This window comes from Mastigoproctus giganteus, chromosome 3 (genome assembly GCF_048544385.1).
Source record: "Mastigoproctus giganteus isolate SK-2022 chromosome 3, ASM4854438v1, whole genome shotgun sequence".
In the NCBI taxonomy this organism is placed as follows: Eukaryota; Metazoa; Arthropoda; class Arachnida; order Uropygi; family Thelyphonidae; genus Mastigoproctus; species Mastigoproctus giganteus.
The window spans coordinates 258984556-259004293 of record NC_143577.1 but is presented as its reverse complement, the minus strand read 5'-3'; the positions used below and the strand labels follow the sequence as shown (position 1 = coordinate 259004293).

Sequence of the window (19738 nt, the reverse complement as noted above, 5' to 3'; positions counted from 1 at the left end):
GATTTCTTCTTATGGGGATTCATCAAAGACACGATCTATAAGATCCCTGTTGCAGACATCGCAGACTTAAAGCGCAGAATTACAAATGCAATTACCATGATTAAGCGTGACATCCTTGAAAAAAACATGGGATGAACTTTATTACCGATTAGATTTTGTTCGTGTGAAAAGTGGTGTACATGTTGAATGTCAGTAAAAACTTCAACTGTTTTTCTCACACTTAGCGCAGGTTTTGTGTCTCTATCATTAAAATTACATCTGTTACAAACATTTAAAATTGGTTACACCTTTTTGGGACACCCTGTACATAACATAATACAGTGGGGCCCCGATTAATTCCAAATTGGTTATTTCGAATACATTGCAGTCCTTCGGGACTTCCTTATCCATACATTATTTAAATTTATCTTTGAATGGAAGTTTGGCGCTTATATTGATGGACATTAGAAGTCAATGAGGCATTTTCACGTTAGGAATTTGCCACCCCATACTTATTATTTGCCTAATTGTAAATTTTTCGCTAGAATGCACACTAATTTACTTTTCTACTAGAGGGTGTTAAAAACTGTCATATTAGGGCCACCACCGAGAGCCAACTCATCTGCCTATTTGTAATATATTAGCTTTAGTTTAGGCATATGAGGCAAAAAAGCATGCTTATATAGCATCAGCAAAAAAAAACCCCTTCCCATCCAGTGATGACTCCAAATGTTTGTCTAGTTCAGCCTTAAATTTATTTAAGATATCAACTTCCACAACAATAGATCGAAGTTTGTTTCAGCAATCAACTAAGCGCTGGCTAAAGGCAAACTTCTGCACATCTATTCTACAATTGTCTTTCCTCAATTTCAATCAATGCCCCCTCAGACCATACAAGACTTTGTATGCCTCAATCAGATCAACTCGCAGGTGCCTAGTTTCCAGATGCTGCAGTTTGCAGCATTTAAGCCTTTCCTCATAAGGGCACCCCTTTGTTCCTCTCACCAATCTTGTTGCCCTTCTCTGTACTCATTCCAGCAAATCTCCATCCTTCCTAAAATTAGGCTTCCAGACCTGTACGCAGTACTCAAGGCGTGGCTTAACCATTGCCTTAAACAAGGGGATAATCACCTCCTTGTCTCTGCTAGCAAAATTCCTATATATATTGACAAAACTCCATGACTTGCTCTGGTAGCCCGTCTGCACCGCTCAGAGAAGTCCATATCTGAATGCACAATTATCCCCGTGTCTTTTTCATTCTTGGGTTACTGCTACCCATATGCAGTACTTTGCATTTGTCAAGATTAAACTTCAGTTGCCACTTCTCAGCCCATCTGTCTAACTTTTCTAGATCCAATTGCAGTAGCATACTGTCTTTACTGTCGTTAACAACCCTGCAACCTTTTTATCATCGGAAAACTTGGAGACTAAGCCTTATATACCATCATCGGTATCACTGATAAATGCACAAAACAATAATGGGCCCAGCATCGAACCCTGGGGAAATCCACTAATAATATTGGCCCACATAGAGCAGTGTCCATTTATTAGTGCTCTCTGCCGTCTGCCACTCAACCATCCTTTTATCCATTGCAGCAAACCTGCCATACCGGTCTAATTTATAAAGCAGTCTTCCTGGCTGAACAGTGTCAAAGGATTTCCTGAAATCCAAGTATATGATATCAAAATTACTTTTTGCATCCAGTTCCTTTGTGACCACATCATAGTATCCAATCAAATTGGTCAGGCAAAGACTACCCCATGACTTAACAAACCCATGCTGTGTCTTAACTATTACTGCAGTCTTGTCTAGGTGATCCTGGATCACTTTCTTAACCAATGACTCCATTATTTTCCCCGGAACACAAGTTAAACTAGCAGGTTTGTTTGTCTGTTTGTTTGTTTTTTTGGTTTTTAGGAGCATTAGCAACTTAAGGCCATATTGCTCCGGGAATATACGGTGGTCATTCCCTGACCTTTCCGCATCCTCCGTATTTGGTGGTGACGGGCTCGAACCCCGGTCTAATCAAGAAGCGTGTGCTACGCTTCTTGATCTGATCATTCTAACAGCATTCTCCAGTGTACTACTCGTTACGCATACAAACCAAACGCTGGCCAAAAAGTAGAGGTTATTAAACAAAACAAGTAAAGAACTATAGGGGAATTCTGCCTAGCACACTGTCGAAATAGAAGAAAAAGAAGATTGTGGGAGTCGCTAGATGGACACAGGAAGCGACAGTGGGGGATGGGTGAGGGGGAGGGGGAGGCTATCTTCCTCAAGTTGATGCGTAAATGTGGAACAACGGTCTGGAAATTCTTTTTATTTAACTAATTACGGTTATCTTTAGATTAATTATTTATTTATTTATTTATTTAATACCTGCTGTATTCCGAGGCCGTGGGAACACATAGGCATGTCAAATTTCGCACACATAGGCGTGCAAAAATTTACCGAGTCAGCCATTTGGATGTTTCCAGGAGATAAAACTACAGCAGTGCCACCTGCTTGGTCAGTGGTGACTAGAAATTCGGCATAAATTGCGTAAAATTATGACATCACCAGGCAGCTTCATCACTGAATAAGAGCTACTCCATTTATATGGCTGCGGCAGGTTTAGTAGTTTAATTTGTTAAACTACTAAAGCACCGAAAGATATATGCTCCCAGAAGGGCCTCCCATGGCGGAAAGGTTTCAGTGGAGACGTCAGACGAAACCCGCTTCAAAAGGTCCACACACGACCTCTTCAACTAAATTGTGATCCAAGAAAGCAACGGGAAACTACTTGGATTATCCTTCCCTTGAAAAATTCAATGATAGCAAGCAAAATATCGGCGTCCCTTGAATGGGACAGGGGTGCTAAGAATCTCCGAGCTTGCGTCGAAGAATTTTCTGAAACTAGCTACATGGAACGTTAAAAGCCTACAACAACCAGGAAAACTAGCCAATGCTTTACAAGAAATGGAACGTCATCAACATACTTGGGCTAAGTGAAACCAAATGGCCTGGAACAAAGAAGTTTATATCAAACGACCACCACGTCTTCTGTTCCGGAGGAGAAGAGAACACCAAGCAAACGTACGGCGTCGCTTTCGTTGTCCACAAACAACTGGCCAACAAAGTCACCAGTTTCACCCCAATATCGGAACGAATCGCACTACTACAGCTAGCAGGCAACAAGATCAACCTGAATGTGCTCCAGGTCTACGCACCAACAGCGGACAAAGACGATCAAGAAATTGAATTGTTCTACGACAAGCTAAGCAACACTTTAAAGTCGCTGAAGAAGCACGACATGACGGTCATCCTCGGTGACTTTAATGCCAAAATCGGTCAAGGAAAGCTACAAAACATAGTCGGAGAACATGGCTTGGGGACACGGAATGAACGAGGCGACAGACTCGTCCAGTTCTGCCAAGAAGAAAAATTTATCATTGCCAACACTTGGTTCAAACTACCACCTCGACGACTATACACCTGGACCTCACCACAAGACTCTGACAACAATATCGTCAGGAACCAAACTGACTACATCTTAATTAACATCAGATATAAGTCAAGTGTCCTCAAGGCAAAAACTTACCCTGGAGCTGACATATCATCAGACCATAACCCAGTAATAGCAACACTACGTCTCAAATTACGAGCAGTCAAACGCACAAGCACAACAAAAAGAATTGACCTGGAGAAACTGAAGAACAACATCAACAGGCGACAAGTACAGCTTCATCTCAACACTACAATCCGATCGATCGAAGCAGTAACAACAGACGTGCAAGCATTCGGGCGTTCACTCAAACAGTGCATCAATGAAACAGCAGAAACCCTTCTAGGACATCAGGCGTCGAAAAAGAAACAACGGTGGATGATCCAGCACATACTAGACCTAATGGATGAACGGAGAATATTCAAAAGCAACAACAACCGGGAAAAATACAAAGAAATACAACAAAAGATCAAACAGGAAATCCGGAAGGCGAAGGAAAAATGGATGGAAGATCAGTGTGCAGAAATCGAAGACCTAATCAAGAAAAATGACAACTATAACCTGCACAAGAAGCTTAAAGAAGCTGGAAACATCTACAAACCGGCTCCTATCCCAAGTTTATATACGGACAACAATCAACCTATACTAAGCAAACACGCCAAACTCGACACCTGGAAGAGCTATATATACAATCTGTTCGGCACCAACAGAAAACCGGCAGAAACGCAACAACAAACACAGGAAGACAATCTCCACATATTAACATCTGCAGTGGAACATGCCATCCGAATAACAAAGCCTGGCAAGGCCTGTGGACCTGATCAGATTCATGTGGAACTGCTGAAACAACTAGACTACAGCAACATCCAACAACTAACGAAATGGTTCAATCAAATCTACAACAACTACGACATTCCATCCGAATGGCTCCAATCCATCTTTGTGGCCCTACCAAAAAAGGCTACCAGCCGGAAATGCGAAGACTTCAGGCTGATCAGTCTAATGAGCCAGGTGCTAAAAGTCTTCCTCAAGGTGATTCAGCAAAGGATAAGATGTAAGTGCGAAAGTGCACTAGGAAACACATAGTTCGGATTCTGCAGGGGACTAGGCACCAGAGAAGCAATTTTCTGTTTACAAATATTGCTACAAAGGTGCTATGAACATCAAAAAGACGTGTATATATGTTTTATTGATTACGAGAAAGCCTTCGATTCAGTAGACCACGACCGTCTAATTGACCGACTGAGAAAACTTGGGCTTGAAAAACAACGATATCAACTTTATTACAACTCTCTACTGGAATCAAACAGCCCGGCTTCGCTATGACAACGACCTGACAGACCCAATTCCAATAAAGAAAGGCGTCCGGCAAGGCTGTCCATTATCTCCCATTCTTTTTAACATCTATTCGGAAAGGATCTTCGACCAAACACTGGCTGACAAGAACATCGGCATAAAAGTTAACGGACACTACATCAATAACTTAAGATATGCCGATGACACAGCACTAATAGCGGATTCAGAACAAGATTTACAGACCATCTTGAACGAAGTGGACATAGAAAGCCAAGCATGGGGGCTACGAATCAACAAAAAGAAAACAAAGGTGATGAAGGTCAGCAGGACTGCAAGCAAAATCACCATCAAACTAAACAACGAAAAATTAGAGCAAATACACCGCTTCAAGTATCTCGGAGTACTCATTGATGACCAGCTGAACCATGAGGCCGAAATCAAAAGCAGAATTGAACAAGCCAGGCAGGCATTCACCAAATGGAGAACCCTCCTCACCGACAGAAGCTTGAACATCATGCTCAAATTACGCACATTGAAATGCTACATCTGGCCAATACTGCTCTACGGTGTAGAAACCTGGACTCTAACATCAGCCACTACAGAAAAGCTCCAGGCCTTCGAAATGTGGCTCTACCGAAGAATGCTGAAAATTCCGTGGACAGCCAAGAAAACCAACGTAAAGGTCCTGCAGGACATGCACACGGAACGGGACCTGCTCAAAACCATCATCAGCAGGAAATGCAAATACCTAGGTTACATCGCTAGGAACCAACAAAAATATCACCTACTACCACTCATCCTGGAGGGAAAGATCGAAGGCAAGAAACGCCCAGGCAGACCAAAAATGGCATGGCTAGATAACATCAACACCTGGCTTCACATGACAACAGCACAAATTCTACACGCAGCGCTAGACAGAGAACAATATCAAAACGAAGTCGCAAACGCCATTCGGCAGCATTAAAGAAGAAGAAGGCGTGCAAAAAAAAAAAAGAAAAAAAGAAAGGAATTTCATTACTATATACTTTCTAAAAACGATCGACAGACTGGTTTCAGTTAAATTTTATTACAATAAATAATAAATAGACATATATTCCAGTGTCACCTCCTGAACACAAAAACCAAAATGTACTCCGCTATGTGGGCGATCCGCAGCAACTAACGAGAATTCATGAGGCCGAACTGGTAAAGAAACATGTTGTCCGATGTCTCTATCCCATAGCTCTCTATACAGCAACCATTTGGTCCTCTGCTCCCACAACACACTTCAACAAGTTCCTCAGCCTGGAATACTGGCTCCTGAAATCGCTTAACTGATGGAGTAGCAACCAGTACACCATTTCTAGGGCCAAACTCTACATAAATCTCGAAGTCACCCCATGGAAACAACAGATTGTGGCAGCAAACCTTCTTACACTTTCCAAAGTAATCACGGGAGGACAGGACACCCCTGACATCACTGATCTAATAAAAACTCCCCGCATTGCCGGAAGAAATCAAGTGGATCCAAGGCTCAGGTTGTTGAAACTGATTCCCACTCAGAATCAGTTTCAACAACTTGAAAGGCTTGAGACCCAGGAAACACAGTAGATTTGATCAACAATAGTAGAGCGGTCGATGGCTAGATAGAGAGTAATCTAGCCAACGACTTGGATAAATTCTGCCAGCAGCATACACGAACACGTATACAAACTTACAGTTAAGACAGACCACCAGAAGGAAAATTGCCACGGCAATGCTTCCCATGACACAATGAATGTAAAATGAAGTGAAGCTTTCGATGGTCCCCTCTCTTGGCATCTTTTACTCCAAAGACGCCTGGCTGTCAGCACTAGGACAATCAAGATTGAAGAGATGCCACGGGCAACAACCGGTGATGGACTGTCTCAATCCTTTATATTTTTGTACATATTTCTCATGGTTTTGTAATTTACAGCACTTTTGATAAAATAATATCCTTTAATTCGGGACACTTCGGTATTGCACAACTTTCAAGTATGTAAAATAATAAACGCTGTTAGCTCTGTGCCTTTCAAGTTAAGCATGCATGTGCTCCATGTACCCACCGGCGGTGGTTACGTGGTTCAAGTGGCTCTTGAACAGAGCAATAAACAGATTTAATAAATTAAATAATATACTGTACATAAATGAAATATTAAAATGTAAATAGCGTTAAAATATAAGTAAAAAGTAATAAAACGCAATCCTATTTTATTGCTTTTTACTTACATATATTTTATCGCTTTTATTTTATATCTGTTTTAGTATTTTATTTATGCATATATCTATTTATTATTTATTTTAATAAGGTTTAATTTAAACCAGTGTGTCTGAGGTTACTAGAAAGTGTACAGTGATATGCAACCCGAAGCTGTTTTCTAGAGCAATTTCATTGCCTTGTTAAAAAGTAACAGGAGAAGAGGCTTACATAAAAAAGGTGAGAATATCTTTGCTAGTATACCAACAGAGATTACAATCGAAAAACTCACGCTCGTATTGTGCATGTTTAGGCCAAGGTAAACTGATATACTCAGTAAAATGGGGAGGAGGAGGAGGGGGATTGGGTAATTCGAAGTAATTTTGCTCACTTCAAGTTCGTCTTGTCCGACATGACTTAACGATATATTCATGAATACATCTCATATTTTAACATTCATCTCGGCCAAAAACGCACAACTTAAACAAATACGTTTAATGATCAGAATGTTTAAATCATCCGATCAATTTCTACTGCTGCAGAGCATCTGAAAATGTGTGCTCGCTGGATTTTACCACTTGACACCTGATCGAATTGAAATTATGGATAATTCAATCTGCCCCGAATTGGTTGGAACAAGTGGGGGGAACTCACCAGGGGGAACAAAATTTTAAAATGAACTAGATGATTATTATTTGTACCAGCCTGTGTCAGAGATAGGGGCGAGACTGTTCTTGACCTCACCGTTACTCACGAATTAGATAACATGACAACACGTAAAAAGCAAAAACCACAGAAAACATTACCACATACAAACCATTAAGAAAATATTGCAGCAGGAGGATGCCGTAATGGATGACTGCGTGGTTGGCCGGAAAAATTCAGCAGAAAAAGATAGCATGGGGCAGTTACAGAGAGATGAAAAGTATTGACGCCTCCAACAGCTACAAATTGATCTGAAATAGTACCACAAATTAGGTTAGGTTATGTTAAGCTGAGTACAAGAAAGCACTGGCTAAGAGAGGAAAGAATTGAAACGAGGAATTTTTATTGTGTGCGAAAACAACGAATCCGATAAAGCGCTTGAATACTGGCGTGGGAAAGTCTTAAAATAACCAGCTGACGTTGCTGAAGAATTGAAATGGTACTTCGCATCGAGTTTTGCTGATTATTGGAATGAACACCAACAGCCTTGAAAGCAAGGTGGTGGGGATTTTAAGAACTGCCGGGAACACAGTCCATGTATTTGCTTTCATCATGAAAGAAGCAAATACATGGACTGTGTTAGGGTAAATAAGAAATAGTTAGGAAACATAAAATCTAAGGAAGTTCATCCAGTTGACATGGGAGGCTGGCGCAATGTTAAGTCAGTTTGGTGTGACATAAGCACTGGGAAAGGAAAAATGAGAGTAGGTGTGTGTTATAGGCATAATGACTTTGATGAGTATAATGAGCAACTGTAGAGAGAAATGGAATGGACCAATAAATCAGAATGACTTGTAATGGGAGGGTTTTAATTTTACAGATATTGGCTGGAACTTGTGGTTTGGTCACTCACACACTAGCAAGGCTTTTGTGGATTTATTGGATGATTGTTTCTACACAGCAGCATGTTCGAGAGGCAACCAGAGGGAGTAATACTCTTGATTTGATTATCAGAAATGATTATTCATGAACTAAGAATCTGCGTATAAAGGAACCACTAGGTGGCAGTGATCACAGTGTGCTGATGGGATTTACATAAAGATGTAACCGCCATCAGGAGTAAAGAGAAGGAGTTTCTGCTTTCATAAAGGTAACTACAGTGATCTCAGACAGTTTTTAAATTCTGTACGGTGGGACCAACTGATGACGCTACCATCAGCAAATTCTAAATTAAAAGCGTTCAAGGAATTAGTCATGGAAGCTACTAGGCTTCTCATACCAAATACTCTTTAAGGTATAGGCCTAAATGGATGTCAGATGAACTGATGTAACTCGTGACACAGAAGAAAGATGCATGGAGTGTATGTGAATTATCGGGTGACACAAAAGACTAAGGTAAATATAAACCAGTCTGTAATCAAGTTTAGGCAAGCGAAGGCAGATTACGAGAAATGCAAAGGATGCAAAGAAAAACAGCTCAGACTCCTTATGTGAACACTAGAATGGAGATGGATCGAATTGATCCACTCGATATAGATGGTTTTAGTGTTGATGATCCTGCTCATGTTTCTGAAAAACTGAATGAGTATTTTGGATCTGCATTCACACATCACGAATTCTTTAGGGAAGAGTAATCCAGAAGTTTATCAAGATCTAACAAGGAAATAAATTATTTTGTAATAACTGAGAGGAAAGTGGAAGTGAAATTGTTGAAGTTAACATAAGAAAGGAACCTGGTATGGATGGGATCTACCCAATTATCTTAAGGGGGACAACGAAGAGAGTAAGCAAACTCATAGCCATAATTATGAGAGTATCCATGAATTCAGGGAGGGACCCGCGAACTGGAGATGTACGAATGTATCTCCAATTCCAAAGGGAGATCAAAAGGTGACAAGTCTAATTACACACCAGTAGTTTAACTTCTGTTCCAGGAAAAATAATGGTGTCACTGGTAAAAGAAGTAACTCAAGATCATTTAGACCAAGCCGCAATTATACTCCAGAAACAGCATGGGTTTGTTAAAAGAAAATCTTTTTTGACAAATTTGATTTGTTACGACAATGTAGTCACAAAGGAACTGAAATAATTTTGATATCATATCTTTGGATTTAAGGAAAGCTTTTGATACTGTTGCACATAAAAAAATATGCTGCGTAAATTGAAAGAGTGTGGCATTAAGGGCAACTTGCTGATATAAATAAAGAGATCGTTGAGTGCAAGAAGACCGAGAGTGGTAATCAACGAACGTTGCCCTTCATGTAGTAATCAGGATTCGATCTTGAGCTCATTGCTGTTTTCTATATTTATCTAAGATATTGATAAAGTCATAATGACGAAGTTTGTGGAAAAGGTAGGCAGAGTGGTTAATATGCTACTGTAATGAGATCTATAAAAGTTGAACAGATGAGCTAAGAAAGGCGATTGAAGTTTAAGATTGATAAATGTTCCACAAGGCTCTCTGTTATTGTGTGCTTGCTTGCTGGACATCATGCCAATGGAGAATAAGGCCATCAGCTCTTACTATTATTCACCATTCAATGTGTACAATAAGGTTCCGGGCAAGTCTAATCACTAATGTATATGTTCCAGAAAACGCCTGTGTTTTATAGGATCGACTAGTGGTTTATACTTTGGGACAACAATCTCGTGTTCTCAAGATCTATTCCGAATCGTGGAGAATAGACTCGCAACATCAAAATCGGTGTTGTGTTTATTCATTCTGAAATCTTTCCATTAGTTAGACCTCAAATGCCGCATAATATGGGTCTTTTAAAATAAAACTCGTGCTGTGGATAACGTGTAGCAAGAGAATGGCTAAGAGGCAAGGATGATTAAACAAAACTTGATTTATTAATTGTAGCATACAAATAGATATAAAAATCAAGTATGGTGTCTTTCGAACAGTTAAATAAGAACTCTGTATCTCTTATTAATGGATAAACAATAGGTTAATATGATAATGATATATATAAATTTGTCTGCGTTCTTCATGTAACCTTTAGTTGGCACTGTTGCTCGTACTCTCTGGCGCCGACAGTCATCTCACTGTCCGAATATCTGGGTACAAGAGTGTAAGGATGCCATATAGGTTTGACAATCACAACTAATAGTATTACATTTATACAAGTGGATCTTTTTAACCTTAAATTCTAGTTCTAAGTGTGATAAAATAGATGCTACCATAGTGGTACCTAGGAGGAGGGTTGTTTTCACTGGACTCTAGTTAATAAGAGGTTAGGTCTTAATGTTCGACACTTTTATTCTGCTAGTTATCGTATTACAAACATGGAGTGAAACTTACCAGAATACTCCTTGGTATGTTCAGGGGTTGGCAGTTGAGAGCAGGAGCCAGCGGCATAAGACTCGCGAGACGTCTCTTATGGTCAGATAATCCCGAAAAAAAAAAAAAAAAGCTTCCTCAGCGTTCGTCTCTCTCTAGATTTTTCTCCTAGTTTTTCTTCTGTCCGTCTCTCTCTAGATTTTTCTCCTAGTTTTTCTTCTGTCCGTCTCTGTTCTCTCTCTGTCCTGTCACTCTGCCTTCGCGCTCTTTTTTTCTTCCCTTTCTTTGTCTCCCCTCTGCATATATGTATGCCCCCCTCCCTTTTTGAGTTTCCAATCCTTCTATTGGTCAAAAGGCTAATTTTGTGGGGAAAAGAAAATCCTGGGGACTGTTATTTCGGAGTCCTGACCAGTAAAAAATGGAATTCATGAGGAGAAAGAGGAACTTCACATCTGCATGGGGTGGCATTTCCAGACTGTCCAGCGGTAGTCACTAGGTCTAAAGTCTCTTCGTTCCTACACAAGGAATTTCCAGACAGCAATCACCCCGTAGTTATCAGGTTCCATCCAAAACGATCTCTTTCTGTGAATCAGCCGGACTCATAAAGATGGAACAGTGTTTCAACTGCTGTTTTCCCTAGCGCGGCGTACGCTAAAAAAAAAAAAAAAAAGGAAACAGCCTTCTACACGAAGTGAATATCACCCTACAACTATAGTAGTGGCAAAAGTATAGGGTGACTTGTTGAGGTGACAGCTCTCAAAGGCGAATAAAAAGTAAAAATGATAAAAAGTAAAAAAGGCGAATAGAAAGTAAATAAAAAAAGAAAAAGGAAAAACATTTTACGTTAATTGAAAGTACTGCATACGGGCAGCAGTAACCCCAGAGTAACGTACCAACTGTTTGGTACTTCACTCAAGGTAGTGGAAAATGAGAACTGGGAGTAATTGTTCAGGCAGATATAAAGTTCTCTGAGCAATGCAAACAGGCCAGCTCATGGGTTTTGTCAATGGTATGTAGGAATTTTGCTGGCAGGGATAAGGTGATTACCCCTTGTATAAAGCAATAGTCAGGCCACACCTTGAGTACTGTATACAGGTCTAGAGGAAGGATGTAGAGCTGCTGGCACAAGTACAGAGAAGGGCAACGAGATCAGTGAAGGGAACAAAGGGTTGCTCTTACCAGGAAAGGTTTCAGTTCTGCAAATTGCAGCATCTGGAGACTTAAGCACGTGGGGGATGATCTCAAGAGGCGTATTAGGTTGAATAGATTGGCAACCTGAAAGCTGATGGGTTCTTCCTCTTGCTCAGACCTCACAGACACATTAGTGGCACAAATTCAAAATCAGGAAGAATAGTTGCGGAATAGATGTGTGGAAGGTTTTCTTTCGACGGGTGGTTGATAGTTGGAACAAACTTCTGTCCATTGTTGTGGACATTGATAGTTTAAATTAATTCCAGGAAAAACTATACAAACTGTTGGGGGTGGGAATAAAATTGTGAAATGGGAGGTGTTTTTTTTTTTTTTTTTTTTTGGCTGATGCTATAAGCGTAGTTTCTTGCATCATTTGCCACTGCCTGCTAATACTAATGCTAATGAAAGACCCTTTTGGCTAAGAGGGGCTGTACGAGTGAGGCTGATCCTTATGTAATTAGTGATATCCAAATTAGAGATGACTGTTTATTAGAAAAACTTTTAAGCCTTCAGGCCATTGAGTATGTGCTATCAATCCCGGAGCCAGTAAGGCTCCTGGAGTTGATGGCATATACCCAATAATTTGAGGAGGGCTCCAGAGAGCATAGTGAACCATTACGGTTAATTATGAGGGTATCATTCGACTTTGGAGAGATTCCCTTGGACTGGAGAAGTGCCAACCTTTCGCAAATACAGAAAGGCGATTCTAAGAGTGAAGTCGGTAACTTCGGATTATTCTGAACTACTAGAGCAACCAGTGGTTGGGAAAATCTTAGTAGCAATGATTAAGAGTGCAATCCACAGACAGTTTAGAGAAATTGGCATTCTGAAGGACACGCAAAATGTTTTTTTGTTAAGGAAAATCATGTTGAACTAATCTTTCAAGCTATTTTGACGCAGTTACTCAAGAGCTAGATGTAAGGAAAAATATGGAAGTTATTTATTTAGATTTTAGTTGTATTTGACATTGTACCTCTTGAAAGGTTACTGTACAAGCCAGAACACGTTGGAACTACTGGAAACATTCTAAAATGGATTTCAGTTGCAGGGCAGAAGGCAGAGGTTTGTGATTAATAGATGTTCTTCAGATTGGCGTAAAGGCAGAAGTGATTTCCCACAAATATCTATTCTTGGACCATTGTGGTTTGTTTTCCATCAACGGACCAATAAAGGGCGTGATATCAAAATTTGCAGACGACGTAAAGATTGTGAGAGTTGTTAATTATCAATGCTAAGTAGCGCTCCTTCTGGATGACCTGAATAGGCTTCAGGAATGGTCTGAAAAGGGGCACTACGTTTTAATGCTGCAAAAGGAAGTTCTTACTCTTGGGGAATAGCAATAGCAAAATAACTTATACATTTGGTGGGGGTGAATTAGAATTAGTAGAGGAAGAGAAGGATCTGGAGTTACGATACGGGCAGATATGAAGTTTTCTGAGAAGTGTGAACAGGCCGACAGGAAAGCTCACGATGTCGGACAAATGATACCGAACAGTCTCCTGTAGAGAGACGGAGGTCATAATCACACTTTATAAGGCAATTGTAAGATTGCATTTGGAAGTCTGTGTCCAAGTATGGAGACCTCACCTGAAAAAAGACATCGAGCTTTTTGAAACGGTCCTAAGACGGGAATGGTGAGATCGGCAAAAGGGCGACCATATGAGGAGAGACTCCGAATATGTGGAACAACCAGAGCAACCAGGCACCTTAGAGGGGGCGGGGTCTTGATCAAGGTTTACTAGTCTCTGAGAAGGGATATTAAAATGATTGAAGGCTGAATTTTGACTCTTATAAAGAATTCCAGAAGTAGCGACCATAAATTTAAATTTCAAGGGAAGAGGTTAGATTATAGGAAGTTTTCTTTTAGCCAGACAGTGTTGATTACTGGCACAAGTTGCCTCCGCAGAATATATTCAAAGTTGACACTTTGAATATATTCAAAGTTCAACTTGATAGTTACCTACATGGCAATCGCATAATTTGTATGGGGATCGCATAATTCGTATTTTAAATTTAGATACAAATTTGACGTTAAAAATGGAAGACAAGTTTAGTAGGCTGTCTCAGGGCAGTGCCAATCCATTTTAAGACCCGAGGCAAGAATGAAAAATTGCGCCCTATGGTAACATTGGTAATTATTTAATCTTTCTTTTGGCGCCCCTTTCAGCTTTTAGCCTGCGGCAAGGGCCTCGTTTGCCTCACCCTCGGCACGGCTCTGGGCCGCCGAGATGCGATTGAATTAGTTTGAAATGGTGAATCTCATTTCTAAAAATGTTGTGACATTGACATTCAGAATTAGCGAGAAGTTACCTAAAAATAACGTCGAATTTATTTGTAAATATTTTTGCAAAATCAAAAGGCTAAAAAAATAAAAGTCAGTCGGAAAGTTACGCCCACATACAACTCGTAAAATTAGAACTAATTAATTACTCGTAGAAATACTGATTTCTTTTATCCTAATCTCTTTTATCTTACTGACTACTATTTTGTTAAATTTAGTTCTGTTGAAACTACGGTTTTATTAATATCTCATGTAAATGCCATATGTATGATGTATCATGCAGGTATGATGCAGTCACAAAGGAACTGGACGCAGGGAATAACTTTGATATTATATACTTGGATCTTAGAAAGGCTTTTGATACTGTTGCACATGGAAGACTGCTACACAAATTGGAGCAGTGTGACATTGGAGGCAAATTGCTGCTGTGGATAAAGGGGTGGCTGAGGGGGGGAAGACAGAGAGTGGTAATCAATGGACACTGCTCATCGTGGACTAATGTTATTAGTGGAGTCCCTCAGGGCTCAGTATTGGGTCCTTTATTGTTTTCTGTATTTATAAATGATATTGATGATGGTATATCAAGCTTAATGCCCAAGTTTCCAGACGATACAAAGGTTGGCAGGGTTGTCAAGGACAGTAATGGCAGTGTGCTACTGCAACAGGATCTAGATAACTTGGGCAGATGGGTTGAAAAGTGGCAAATGAAGTTTAACATTGACGAATGTAAAGCATTACATATGGGAAACAGCAACTGCAGAGCAACATATCAACTCAGTGGTACTACACTGGCGGTGGTAGAGAATGAAAGGGACTTGGGGGTCGTTGTGCAGGCAGATATGAAATTCTCTGAGCAGTGCAGACGGGCTGCAAGAGTAGCTCATTGTGTCTTGTCAATGATATACAGGACTTTTTCTAGCAGGGATAAGGAGGTGATTATTCCCTTGTATATGACAATGGTCAGGCCACACCTAGAGTACTGTATACAGGTCTGTAGGCCTCATTTCAAGAAAGATGTAGAGTTGCTGGAACGAGCACAGAGAAGGGCAAGAAGATTAGTGAATGGAACAAAGGGGTGCTCTTACGAAGAAAGGCTTAAGTTTTGCGAATTACAGTGTCTGGAGACTAGGCACCAGCGAGGTGATCTGATAGAGGTGTAAGCCTTGAATGGTTTAAGCCTGCTCAATGCTGATGGGATTCTTCCTCTAGCCCAGAATAATCACCTGAGAGGGTATAAATTCAAATTGAGAAAAGACAGATGTAGGAAAGATGTGCGGAAATTTGCCTTTAGCCAGCGGGTGGTTGGTGGAACAGACTTCCATCCCTTGTTGTGGAGTTTGAGAGCCTAAATAAATTTAAGGCTCAGCTGGACAGGTATTTCGAACGAACGGAGGGGTGAAGTGGAAGTTTTTTTTTTTTTTTTGGCTGATGCTGCATAAGCTTGCTTTCTTGCATCATATGCCTCTACTAATGCTAATGCTAAATATTTTGTTAAAATTTCAGTCATACACATGACTGAAATTTTTTGCTATCAAAGAATTGTTTTTTTGAAAATAATCTTCGTTCTTTCATTATTTATTACAATTCAAAACAAAGCAATTAAATGAAGCGCTGAATGACAAAATTATGACTTGATAGCAGAACCGAACGAAGAGATTTCAAATTCGTTTAGCTTAATTAACTTAGAGACTAGCGCTTCGAGGATAACATGCCTTAGTTCGTTTTTCTCTTCTTTCGACAAAAAGCGTGGGAAAAAATAAATATTGGACTGCCCCAGCGCGTGACGTCCTGATATTAAGGTCAGTGGAATGAAAACGGCCTCGATTCAGCCCTATTCGCTGTGAACGAGAGCTGCGAGCAGAATGCAAAGGGGGGGGGGGCGGTCAAATTTAAAAAGGTTGTTTTGCAACGAACTTTTCCCACAAGATTATGAGAATAACGAAACAAATTCTTTAATTTCTCTCTTCTTACTTTAAGGTCCACGTGAGCAGCTGAACGCGCAAACGCATTTTATTGACGGTTCGCATATTTACGGAAGATCAACCTCCGAAGCGCTTTCGTTGCTGAACCCGAGAGACGGTGAGTATTTTGCTCAGAATTTATTTATTTATTCACTCGCGATGATCAGTTCGGGACAAAGTTTGTTAATTATCTGTTTTAACTTTTTGTCATTTCGTTTTAAGTTTACACGCTTCGCGCAATCAGAATTAAGCTTCTTCCTAAGATGAAACCCTAAAGATGTTCAGCTTTCTCCACCACAATCACCCGAAATCTTGTTGACGAGTTCGGACTTTGTGGTTGAGAAAGCGTTCTGAATAAAACTGAATTCAACGTGGTTAAACTCAGTTTCATTCTTTTTTTAGATTGCATTTCTTACAGAATTTTGTTTCCATTTATGAAAAAAAGAAAATTTTTTTTTTTCAATTTTTAATTTTTTTTATCGCTTAGTTAATTTTTTTTTAATTTTTTTAAAAAATTAAAAAAATATTTAGTTTTTATAAATGGAGCTTGATAAAAGACTAAAAGCAATTGGTCCATTTCAACAAACTCCAACAAAAAAATTAAAAGATTTAAGCGTTGATACTTCTTATCCAATAAAAAATTAAAGAAATTCAAACAAAATATGGGAAAAAAATAATTGTAACTTTAACTGACAATAAGAAAAATAATTGTAAAGTACCAGCTAAATTGTCTGATGAAATATTTTCTTTAGTTCTTTATTACGAATTAAATAAAGGTGAAAAAAAAATATTGGAAAAATTAATGACGTTCATATTATCGATTTTGAAAATAATTGATTAATTCATAAACCTACTACTTTTCATTATAGTGATCATTGCATAGTTATTCGCACTTAAACGTACATTATTTTCTTAAAAAATTACATTTCTTTGTATTTTTAAATGAATTCTCGATTAACTACCGATTGCCAACCAATCAGTCGACTTCTTGTCCGCTATTAATAAATAAGAATTGTAACTGGATGCTTTTATTTTTTCCTCTTACTTATGTGATCAGTCAATACGGACAAGTATTGCCGGGGAGACTGCCACACAACCAATCTCATAATGCTTTTTTTTTTCTTTTTTACATTTCAGGCAAGCTACGATCAACAGTGACGGGGTCTGGGGAATTCCTCCCCTTCACCGCGAATCCTCGCACCGATCAATGCAGCAAAGCCAACTCCAGGTGTTTCAAAGCAGGTACGATTATTAAAATTTATACTCTATCCACAACACCCCCCCCCTCTCTCTCTCTCTCTCTCTCTCTCTCTCTCTCTCTCTCTCTCTCTCTCTCTCTCTCTCTCTCTCTCTCTCTCCCCTAATTTCCCCAATGAAAAATACTGCAAATTTTTCGTTCATAGGCGTGGCGTGTTGTCAATCACATCACGCGCTTCTCACTCACTCAGTTATTGTTCAGCTGGGAATGACGGGTGCATAGTCTCAGGAACGACATAGCAAACTCGGTTTTGGTCCAGTTATTTATTATCGTTATACGATCCTCATATGGAGGTCGAATAATTGCCGCACTATTTTTTCTTTGAAAGAGAAAAACAACTTTTAGCGATTAAAAAAAACAAAGATTTGCGATTCATTTGGAACGCATTGAACCTCATTTGCCTTAATTTGGAATGCATTGTCTGAAGAAATAACTAAAGAAAAACACTCACAATCTTTGGTCTCATAAATGGTCATTAAAAAACACGATCTGTTTCGCGAAAAATTGAAGTCGGTTCTATTCAAAAAGGGCATTCACGGGGAATCCATGGGGTACGTGGTATGGGGGGAACTCCCGTCATTTTGCAAATCTTGTCAAACTCTCCGCTTAAATCGCGTGACCTTAAAATTAAAAAAATATATCCATACTTCAACTTAAAACTTTTGAGTTTTCTGAAATCTTTCCCTCTTCGATGATTGTTGTTCAAGCAACGCGTGTAAACGTCGAGCACGTAGGCCTAGCGGAAGTACCTCATTGGAAAATTTTTGGAAAACCCGAAAAATCTGAACATTCTGGATAAGCAAAGATTCCTGGCCAGGCTGTAGAACACAATAATTTGTAAGAAAGATTACTTTCGGACCACTTTTATAATTTCCACGGCATCCAGGATTTGGAGGCATTAAAAACTTCAAAGCACTTTTATGAGATGAAATATCGCAAAATAAAATATCACAAACACAAAAGTTATATCGTGTTTATAATATTCACAAAAGCACCAATAACACGAACAAAAGCGCTGTTAATAATATTAACAAAGCTTAAAGCACTACTAGAATTAGTTCTCGACCTTTACCCCACGCCCACTTAGCTGAATGGATTAGCTGACAGATGTCGCAGTAAATTGGCTTTATTATCGAGGTGGCGCTGGCGTAGCCGAGTGGTCAGCGCCGGGGTACATAAGTACACGTGCTTTGAGTACCGGGGTTAAAGCCCGTGACTGCTAAATGCGGTGCTGTTTCTCGTACAGCAGGCCTCCAATCCGCAAACCAGTATGGCTTCAGACCGGGGACCTCAACTGTGGATGCACTGGGGAACCTGCTCAAGATAGTGCAGGACTGCAGACAAAAGTACTTGCTGCTCATCTCCGTTGATTTTGCCGGGGCGTTTGACTCACTTTGGTGGCCAAGCGTCCTGGCGAGGTTCAGGAAGGCCCAAGTGCCGATAAACTTGTATAAAGTCATCGAAAGTTATCTAACCCAAAGAAGAGTGGAGATAAACGTGAAGTACCAGAAACGTAAGAGAGAGGTGCACAGAGGATGTCCGCAGGGGTCGGTTCTGGGGCCACTTCTGTGGAACATGGGCCTCGATGAGTTCATAGAAATGGACTTGGGACCCGTGGGAGCGCATGCGTTCGCAGATGACCTTACGTGGAGGCGGACTCCAGGGCCCAACTGGAGGTGTTGGCAAACCGGGCACTACAGCAGCTACAACAATGGGCTTCCAAAAACCAATTAAGAATTTCACCAGAAAAAACCTCATAAATCCTCCTCAGAGGGAAACTACAATTGCGGCGGCCCCCGCAAATAAAAATTGAAAATATCACCATAAAATTCGCGAGCGAGCTAAAGTACTTAGGCCTAATTCTGGATAATAACTTGTCTTTCCAGCAGCATCTGAAATACATCCGGAGAAAAATCCGGGGTTACTCTGGGATGGTAGCCAGGATCACAAAGAAAGACTGGGGTCTCAAAAAGAGAACCCTGTCAATATACTACAAAACAACTTTCCTACCAGCAATCACCTATACAGCAGCGGTGTGGTTTCCCAAAGCGGCACTGGTTGTGAACAGAAGAACACTTGAAACGATCCAAAGGACCATATTACTCACAACAACAACGCGAGCTTGCAGCACAGTAAGCACCCCAGCACTGCAGGTGCTTGCC

General features: G+C 40.1%; 1 protein-coding gene across 1 annotated transcript in view; it reads left to right on the top strand.

The window, feature by feature from the left end:
- LOC150089104 (chorion peroxidase-like) overlaps positions 1-19738 on the top strand; it is a 149609-nt gene that overhangs the window by 96829 nt on the left and 33042 nt on the right. Inside the window, exons 7-8 of the mRNA XM_090371062.1 lie at positions 16335-16436; positions 17456-17560. Of these exons, the coding sequence (XP_090227188.1) occupies positions 16335-16436; positions 17456-17560 (207 nt within the window). The remainder of the gene's footprint in view (positions 1-16334; positions 16437-17455; positions 17561-19738) is intronic.